Source organism: Lolium rigidum, chromosome 3 (genome assembly GCF_022539505.1).
Source record: "Lolium rigidum isolate FL_2022 chromosome 3, APGP_CSIRO_Lrig_0.1, whole genome shotgun sequence".
Taxonomy (NCBI): domain Eukaryota; kingdom Viridiplantae; phylum Streptophyta; class Magnoliopsida; order Poales; family Poaceae; genus Lolium; species Lolium rigidum.
This window is the reverse complement of record NC_061510.1, coordinates 287,591,820-287,601,434: the sequence shown is the minus strand read 5'-3', so window position 1 is coordinate 287,601,434 and position 9,615 is coordinate 287,591,820. Positions and strand designations below refer to the sequence as shown.

At 47.3% G+C, this 9,615-nt stretch overlaps 1 protein-coding gene across 1 annotated transcript; it reads left to right on the top strand.

The window, feature by feature from the left end:
• Window positions 1-773: 773 nt before the first annotated feature.
• On the top strand, window positions 774-6,955 carry LOC124696635 (probable cysteine desulfurase). The gene is made up of 4 exons (XM_047229339.1): window positions 774-1,068; window positions 1,162-1,663; window positions 5,708-6,350; window positions 6,469-6,955. Exons 1-4 carry the CDS (start codon window positions 774-776, stop codon window positions 6,871-6,873), a joined length of 1,845 nt encoding a protein of 614 aa, XP_047085295.1. The 3' UTR covers window positions 6,874-6,955.
• Window positions 6,956-9,615: the final 2,660 nt, after the last annotated feature.

Sequence of the window (9,615 nt, the reverse complement as noted above, 5' to 3'; positions counted from 1 at the left end):
TTTCTGTGTTGGAAGGGGTTTTCCACGTTAAATCTTGTGTCCCCTGCGTGTGTTCTTGTTTCGTTCTTCGTTATTTGCTTGTCGCTTTTATAACAAGTAGTATCAGAGCCCGTGTTTCAATCTAGGGTTTGCGACATGTCTTCCTTGAAGTTCGATCTACCGCAGCTGGATTATATATACCACGAGATTTTCTCTGTGGCAAGTGAAGATGAGGGCGATCCTTACCCAATCTTCTGATCTGGATGAAGCTCTATGGATTTGGCAAGAAAGATGCAACGAGGAAATAAAAGCGACAAGCAAATAACGAGGTCGATCATGCAGTGTATTAAAATCTCTTCTAGCTGATGCAACGAGGTCTCTAACAGATCAACTCACCAACTCATCACATGAACTGGTACCTCAATTTGCATACCACGACATTGACCTGATAAACCATCTTTATAGATCAAGTCGTCTCGTATGATCTCATCGATCTGTTCACCCTACTCAATTTTAAATTGTAAATCAGTTGATCATGGTTTCAAATTTCTCTAATATGTGAACATAAACCTGGACACGTAGGCGTGTGGTAGCAAAAAGCTGCAAGTTACTAGCTGCATAAATGCGCACGGCCAGCCAGTCATGCGCTCATGCCCATGCAACAGGTTAGATAAGCTCACAAGACAAAGACCGTGTATATTGTATATTACGCGCCTTCGATCGATCCATCCATAACATTTCGTACGCATTTGCAAGCAGCTTAATCATTTAGAATGCCGTCGCTTCGAGCGGCGATGGCGGACGACGCCGCCGGCCGCGGCGAGGCCACGTCGACGATCGGCGGTGATAACAAGGAGAAGTCTTCGGCGGCGGCGGCGGCCCTGCTGAGCCTGCTGCGCGCCAAGTCGGAGCGGAGCGCCGAGGCGGAGGCGAAGGTGGAGTGGGTGCGGTCGCAGGTCGTGGGCCGCGACGCCGAGTTCGACACGCCGTTCGGCCGCCGCGCCCTCGTCTACGCCGACCACACCGCCTCCGGCCGCAGCCTACGCTACATCGAGGACTACATCCTTACACAAGTCCTTCCCTTCTACGGTCGGCTCGATAAGCGATAGTACAGTACAGCTTGCATGGTGGATTGAGCGTGCAAGAGAATGATCGACGTGTCTGTGATGTGTACGTATACAGGGAACACGCACACAGAGGACAGCCACGTCGGGAGCAGGACGACGAGGATGGTGAAGACGGCGGCGAACTACATCAAGCGGTGCATGGGCGCCGGCGCCGACGACGCGCTGCTCTTCTGTGGCTCCGGCGCCACGGCGGCGGTGAAGCGCCTGCAGGAGACGATGGGCGTGGCCGCGCCGCCGCTTCTGCGGGCGCAGGTGCTCGCTCACATGCGCGCAGAGGAGCGGTGGGTGGTCTTCGTGGGGCCCTACGAGCACCACTCCAACCTACTGTCGTGGCGGCAGAGCCTGGCGGACGTCGTCGAGGTCGGCGCCGGCGACGACGGGCTCGTCGACCTCGCCGCGCTCCGGCGCGCGCTCAGCGCGCCCGAGCACGCAAACCGACCCATGCTGGGTTCCTTCTCGGCGTGCAGCAACGTCACCGGCATCATCACCGACACTCGGGCGGTCGCGCGCGTCCTGCATCAACACGGCGCATTCGCATGCTTTGACTTCGCCGCGAGGTACGTACGTCGACCTTGCTAGCCTGTCCTAATGCTATAGTTAATCTTTTGTAAGTCAGTATTGAGCGGCAACGCCATGACCGATCGAACTTACATACAACATATTTTCTAGTTTTTGAGTTAGATTTTTTATTGTTTGTTGGAGATAATCTTGATTAGGTTAGGGTTTTGAGTTTTGAGTGGAATAGAGAAAACCTTAGTCAGGGGAGGCGCATTGGGCAAACAAATTACCAAAATTGCTACTCCCTCCGGTCCTTTTTAATTGACTCAAATTTAGTACAAAGTCGTACTAAATCTGAGTCAATTAAAAAAGAACAGAGGGAGTATTTCTGTTTATTTTTTGCCCAAGGAGAATATAAATTCAAGCAAATTAAGGGTTCAAATTTTGTTGAGGTAATCTGCCGTTCGATTAGAAGAGAGCCAATTAAAAGGGTCCAATTTCTACTTCAAAAATTATCTGCTCATAATCAAATCACATGGGTAGAGCATTAGTGTTTGTGATTGTTGACTTAGGAAAAATATTTTTTCCCAACTAAGAAAAGAATGTCCCAATGTATATGTGTTTGCTCTAATATAACCATCGACTTTACACCCCTGTTGAGATATCACAAATTATAAAGGAACATGTCCACTAATAAATACCCCTCAACAATGCCACTGGTCCAAATAAATCTCTTAACACCAATAAACTTTAAACTACTGGAAATGCATTGTAGCCCAAAAGGCGCAATGATTTCGTTGACTGGCATCCGAAAAACGGTAAACTTGTAGACATGCTAGGTGATGTGGCATCCTAGTTGGTGGTAGAAAAATCAATATTATTATTTTCTTATTCCTAACATGGTGCTAGAGTCAAAGGATTAGCTAGCTAATGTACAGTGGTTGAGAAGTCGGCATTTTCTTCGCCCTCCAAGTCATCCAAAAGACAATGGAAACAAGTTATACAATTGTATTACCCATTATCTCTTTGTTTTATCTATAGCAATGGTGTTTGTGAATAAAAATATGTGATTAAGAGATGGTATCTAGTACAATATAGAAAAAAAACTAGAAGAAAAGGGCTTTAGCCCCAGTTCCATTTCTGAAACCATCGGACTTACAATATTCAACATCTTTCCAGGTCCAAGAGATCATAACACATAACAGTTTACAACCACACACTAGCTATTGCCTGTCACAAAACGAGACCAGAAAAACTAAGAGACGATCACAGAACAAGACATAACTTGGAGAAAACTAAGGCCTAGGCATCACCATGAAACCTTCCCCGTCTCCCACCTGCATCAACATGCTTGCCCTCAAGGCCTCAACGTCCTCGCCAGGTCCGGAGCTGTGATCTTCCAGGGCTCATCATCTTCCCGGAAATATAGAAAAATATCTCATATCAAGCGCTCGATAAAAATCATACACGACACAACTGAAAGGCTGATGTCGGCATGTCTCTCTCCATTGTATGTACCTAAAAAATATCTCTTTCCACTAGAGAAGGACGTGACGCCTCCCCGTTGTCGCCGGCTAGCCCATCATGGGGCACTGGCCGGTTCTTCACCTTCTATTTCCAAGTCATTTTTCAGATTGTCTAAAAACAAAATCGTAGAAGCATCTCGATGACATTTTATGTTTAAATCAGATAAGCCAAAATCAATTTTTTTCAAGAGATTGAAACTTGAATGCGTGGGTGGTTTTGAGAGATTTTTTTTTTGATAAATCCAAGGCCTTGGATGTTGTTTAGATGCAAATGTAAACACTATAAATGAATAAAATGTACAAGTTTCCACACACAAAATCACATGTCAGAAATGTGGCAAAAAAAGGCCGTTGAAGCATTCGAAAAGCTCAAGTGCAAAGAAGTCCCGTTTTCGTGGAAGCTGGTGTATACTCCGTCCTACTGGTATCGCTATCCATTGCTCAGTTTGACTTATTACGGTTCAGTAAAAACCACGGTGTTGTCTCGGTCAGAACTGGAAATTAACTAAATATAAGCAACACTAGAAATTCCAACAGAAAACCTACCATGACAGATGCGCGTTTCTCGGTCAGATTTCCCACCGCTGCGCTTTGACATCTCAAGCTGGAGAAATTTGTTCATTGCGGCACTCCACCTGCTGCCATGCCGGCCAGCGCTGCGCCAATTAATATACTAGCTAGCAGCATGCTGCTGCTGCATGATACTCGCCAATTTGACTTTGTTGATTGATGATGCGGTTACTTGTGTCAAGCAATGGTACGCCAAGACGGTGTACGCTACAAGCAAAAATTGACCTGGGAACGTACCGCACACATTATGAAAGTAGAGTAGTAGAAATGTTCGAGTCCTTGTTGAACATTGATCTTGTTCTCTCCGGTCCCTCTCGTGATGGAAGTGCGTACAGTTTTTATAGCCCGTGTATCTGTCTCTAGTAATTAGAAGAAAGAATATCGATGGATGATCACAGGAAGTTTGGTTAGTACCTCATCGCTTTGACAACGAAAGGCATTGACCTGGAAATGTCGTAGCTAGCCCGGCCATCGATCTCAACTTCTGAAGAAATTTCCACAAGACCTCAGTAGTCCTGTTCTGTTCTTCCAGGTTTAAAAAAAAATTGACACTCCCTGCAAGCGATTGGCAAAAAAATCAGGTTGTACATTTCAATTCTATTCTAGTGAACACAAACTGTGTTTCTTTCGAATGGCTCACAAATTAACTTTACTAGATGGGAACGATTCTGGATATCACATCGATATCAGTTAATTGCTGTAGGAGGATATTAAATATGGGGAGATATATTTGACCTCATATTGCTGTGTTGGGGAAAAAACTTTCGTATCTTTGTAGCTAATATTCTCCATATGATGTCTTAATAAGATATACTGCTCAAACATAACAAGTGTAGGGTTCAAAGCTTTTTGGATGGTTCATTAAGAGATACGATCACTAAATTCTTGAGTTTAACCTAAGAAGTTTATTAGGCATGTTGAACCCACATTACCGACATACTCGTCCACATAGATCAAAATAACAAAACCAAATGTCGGTCATATATATTACCCGATCTGATATGTGTGACAATGGTAGTTGGTCGACATATTGATTGCATCGTCCAATACTTCAAACCTTGAATGGGGAGATGACACAGGCTAAGAATCTCGATTTCTTTTAGAAATAGAAGTTTTTATTACCTTCGTCCTCTGCTTCTGATAGATGCATATATCAAAAATTATTGCAAGCTTGTAGGAAGTTCAAATCAAGCTTAATCAAAAAGTCTAACAGAGCACACATAAGAATTACTATGCAACCTAATCAACAAAACAGAAAGGCCACATAAACACATGATCATCACACACTAAAAATTCTATGTGACGCAAGATATCTAAATGGGGTGGTAAACGAGTACATCTTGGCGATTGTGTTGTGTACTTTATAAAAATGACATTGAACACAGCCATTTGACACAAGAAAAACATCTGTGAAAATGTTAGAATGATGACATGAGTTTCTTCTTATAAAAAGAACAAATCGTTCAACAAAGCCATATATAGACTAAATACGCCGGTATTCCTACAAATAAGAGAAATAATAGACTTATCAACACCACGTAATCATGACCGAAAAGTTCGCCATACTACTTTGAGGAGGATTAATATCGAAAGGATAATAGATGACACCCCAAGTCATCAAAACATGACTCCACTCATCAAGATTTCAAATCCCATTGATCGCGAGCGTTTACAAACACAGATGCATTTTATCAGGATTTATTATGAGATGCACATTCTTCTGATGTGGATGTGTTGGTATGGTGTGTTCAGTGTGTTTTTATTGAAAATTGTGTGTTCAATGTTTGTGTACGTTTGAAGTTGTTATCTGACAAAAAGGACGACGCCTCAGTTCGAATTCCATACACCTTCAGGAAGCTAGTAATATACTGTTAGGAATTAACACAGCGGACTATGAGTACCAGCAAAGGGAATTAATTTTTGCCGTACGTATGGTGTCCCCATGGGTCTGTCTGGCAAATCTATGTGTCGTGCGTGGTGCTGACATGACACTTGTGTAATTGTCAGCGGGCCGTACGTGGAGATCGACATGAGGTCGGGCTCGATGGACGGCTACGACGCGGTGTTCCTCAGCCCGCACAAGTTCCCCGGCGGGCCCGGCACGCCGGGCATCCTGCTCATGCACCGCTCCCTCTACCGCCTCGCCTCCTCGCCGCCCACCACGTGCGGCGGCGGTGTCGTCGCCTACGTCAACGGCGTCAGCGAGGACGACACGGTGTACGTCGACGGCGTGGAGGAGCGGGAGGACGCCGGCACGCCGCCCATCGTACAGAAGGTGCGCGCGTCGCTCGCGTTCTGGGTGAAGGAGCACGTCGGCCTCACCGCCATCGCGCTCAGAGAGGGCGCCCACGCCGAGGCTGCCATGAGGTGGCTCCTGGCCAACCCCAACGTCGAGGTGCTCGGGGACGTGCAGGCGCCCCGCCTGCCTATATTCTCGTTCCTCGTCTACCCTGGCGAGGACGGCGGCGGCATTGCGACGCCCACGACCAGGCGGCGGCTGCCCCTCCACGGGCGGTTCGTGGCGAGGCTCATGAACGATCTCTTCGGCATCCAGGCCAGGGGCGGCTGCGGCTGCGCCGGGCCGTACGGTCACGCCCTCCTCGGCGTAGGCGACGAGCTCTCCCTTCGCATCCGCTCCGCCATTCTTAAGGTAAGTAAAAATAAAAAGGTGCCCGAGAGGCCGAGACTCTCATGCCATTCGATCATTTCGAACACCTACTTTTAGGTTTTACGTGGGTTAACAGTTTTGAATCTGCTTGTTCCACCAGGGCTACCATGGCGTGAAGCCGGGGTGGACGAGGGTGAGCTTCGCCTACTACCTCCCTCGGGAGGAGTTCCAGTTCATCCTCGCCGCCATCGACTTCGTCGCCGTGCACGGCCACCGCTTCCTGCCGCTCTACGACTTCGACTGGACCACCGGCAACTGGACCTTCCGGCACCGGGCGATCAAGCACCACCTCATGATGGGCGAGTTGCTGCACGATCATGGCACCTGCAGCACGGAGGTCTCTTGTTCTGGGGACGATGACGAACCCCGGGCAGACGTCAGCGACAAGTTCGACAGGTACCTGCAGTTTGCCACCAAGGTCGCCCTGTCGCTCCCTGATACCTGTGGTGAGCAGCAGGTTATTCCCCAAGGAATCGACCCTGACATTGTACTTTTTCGAGTTTGAGTCAATCTTTTGTACGTAGTACGTTTAGTTCCCTTGTTAATTAACTTTTCATAGCGGTAACAGTTGAGTTTGGAGGTTTAAGGACTCCATGAGTCTTTTACACAAATAAGGCACGCGAAATGTAAGAAAAAATAATCATATTTATTTGTTCACCCCGTGTCGTATCACGAGTTTGTGCCTTAGTCTTTAGAAGATGAGAAGACTTATACGCCGTTTGTCAGGTTCATGCATTTCGCTGTCATGATGAGATCCTAACAAGACTTCCGGCGATCTCATCTATTTTCCACTTAAATTTGTGACTGCTTCCATCACGAGGGAGACGGAGAAGATCAGCAAAAGACGTGTCTCATCCATACGGTTTCAAGTCAAAGAACCAAGAAAAAAAAACCGTGTTTAGGTTAGCTTGGAGTTTGAAGCCTAGCATTGTAAGAGCATCCCAGCCGGGTTCCCAAACAGAGCCGGTGCAAGCCCCGGACAGCCGTTTGGTGCACGCCAGCGCTCCTTGCTGCTTTTGGGAAATGCAAAAATTATAAAATTTCGAAATTAACTAAAATTTATTGAATCTCGCCGATTTCATTCATATTTCATTATATATTACAAATTTGAACGAAATTAGGTAAATTTAAACCTAAATCTAGCGGTGCGGGGTCGCGCGTCAAAAGCACTCAATGTTGACGCCCCCCTCCTTCGGGCACCTCGTCCTCCTCCTTGATGGGTGGCCAGTCCGCCCAGTCGCTCCCGCACCCGCCTGTCGTCGTGGTGGCTCCTCCTCCTGCTCCTGCCGCCGGCGATGGTCCCTTCGCCAGCCATGAGGTCGACGACCTTGTCGGACTCGCTCGCCGACCACGTGATGCCAACGGAGAGGATCACCGCCATCGCGCGTTGGTCGTTCAACAAGTTTGCTAGGGCTTGAAGAGGCCCCTGCTCCATCTCTGGGTTGTTGTTGCGCACCGCCGGAGCCTACCGCGTGTACTCCTCCTCCTGCCGCCTCTGCGTGGTGGCGACTTCTTCCTGAGATTCGCGGCGGCATCTTGTCGAGGAGGGCGAGGGCTTGCGCTTGCCGAGGCGGCGTGGAGGCGACACCTGGCGACGCGGCTTGCGGATATAGATGTCGCCGCCCGCCAGTGCGACGGCGGCTCCGTGGAGGCGACGCCTGCTTCTTGATGTCTACGCACGCTTCTATTCCTGTAGACAGTGTTGGGCCTCCAAGAGCAGAGGTTTGTAGAACAGCAGCAAGTTTCCCTTAAGTGAATCACCCAAGGTTTATCGAACTCAGGGAGGTAGAGGACAAAGATATCCCTCTCAAGCAACCCCGCAATCACGATACAAGAAGTCTCTTGTGTCCCCAACACACCTAATACACTTGTCGATGTATAGGTGCACTAGTTCGGCGAAGAGACAATGAAATACAAGTGGTATGAATGAATATGAGCAGTAGTAACGGCGCTGTAAAAATAGCTTGTCTGGCGTGCGCTTGATGGTAGTAATATTGCAGGAAGTAAAGATGCAGTAAAACAAGTAAATAAGCGATGATTGCAGTATTTGGAAACAAGGCCTAGGGATCATACTTTCACTAGTGGACACTCTCAACATTGATCACATAATAAAACCACTCTACACTCTATTGTTGGATGATGAACACCATTAATTGTGTAGGGCTACAAGAGCACCTCAATGCCAGAGTTAACAAGCTCCACAACATTCGATATTCATATTTAAGTAACCTTAGAGTGCATGATAGACCAACGCAATTATACCGAGTACTAACATAGCATGCACACTGTCACCATCAAGCTATGAAAGGAGGAATAGATCACATCAATACTATCATAGTAATAATTAACTTCATAATCTACAAGAGATCACAATCATAAACTACGCCAAGTACTACATGATGCACACACTGTCACCATTACATCATGGAGGAGGAATAGAGTACTTTAATAACATCACTAGAGTAGCACATAGATGAATAGTGATACAAATCTCATATGAATCTCAATCATGTAAGGCAGCTCATGAGATCATTGTATTGAAGTACATAGGAGAGAGATTAACCAAATAGCTACCGGTACAGCCCTTAGCCTCGAGGGAGAACTACTCCCTCCTCATGAGAGACAGCAGCGGTGATGGAGATGGTGGTGGTGTCGATGGAGATGCCTTCCGGGGGCACTTCCCCGTCCCGGCGGCGTGCCGGAACAGAGACTTCTGTCCCCCAGATCTTGGCTTCGCGATGGCGGCAGCTCTGGAAGGTTTCTCGTACCGTGGCTTTTCCGTATCGAAGATTTAGGTCAGGGACCTTTAAATAGGCAAAGAGGCGGAGTCGGAAGGGTTACGGGGGCGCCACACAATAGGGGGGCTCACCCCCCCTTGGGCCGCGCCGCCACCAGGTGTGGGGCCCACCTGGCTCTCCTCTGGCCCCTCTCCGGTGTTCTGGAAGCTTCGTGGAATTATAAGATGCTGGGCGTTGATTTCGTCCAATTCCGAGAATATTTCCTTACTAGGATTTCTGAAACCAAAAACAACAGAAAACAGGAACTGGCACTTCGGCATCTCGTCAATAGGTTAGTTCCGGAAAATGCATAATAATGACATATAATGTGTATAAAACATGTGAGTATCATCATAAAAGTAGCATGGAACATAAGAAATTATAGATACGTTTGAGACGTATCAAGCATCCCCAAGCTTAGTTCCTACTCGCCCTCGAGTAGGTAAACGATAACAAGGATAATTTCTGAA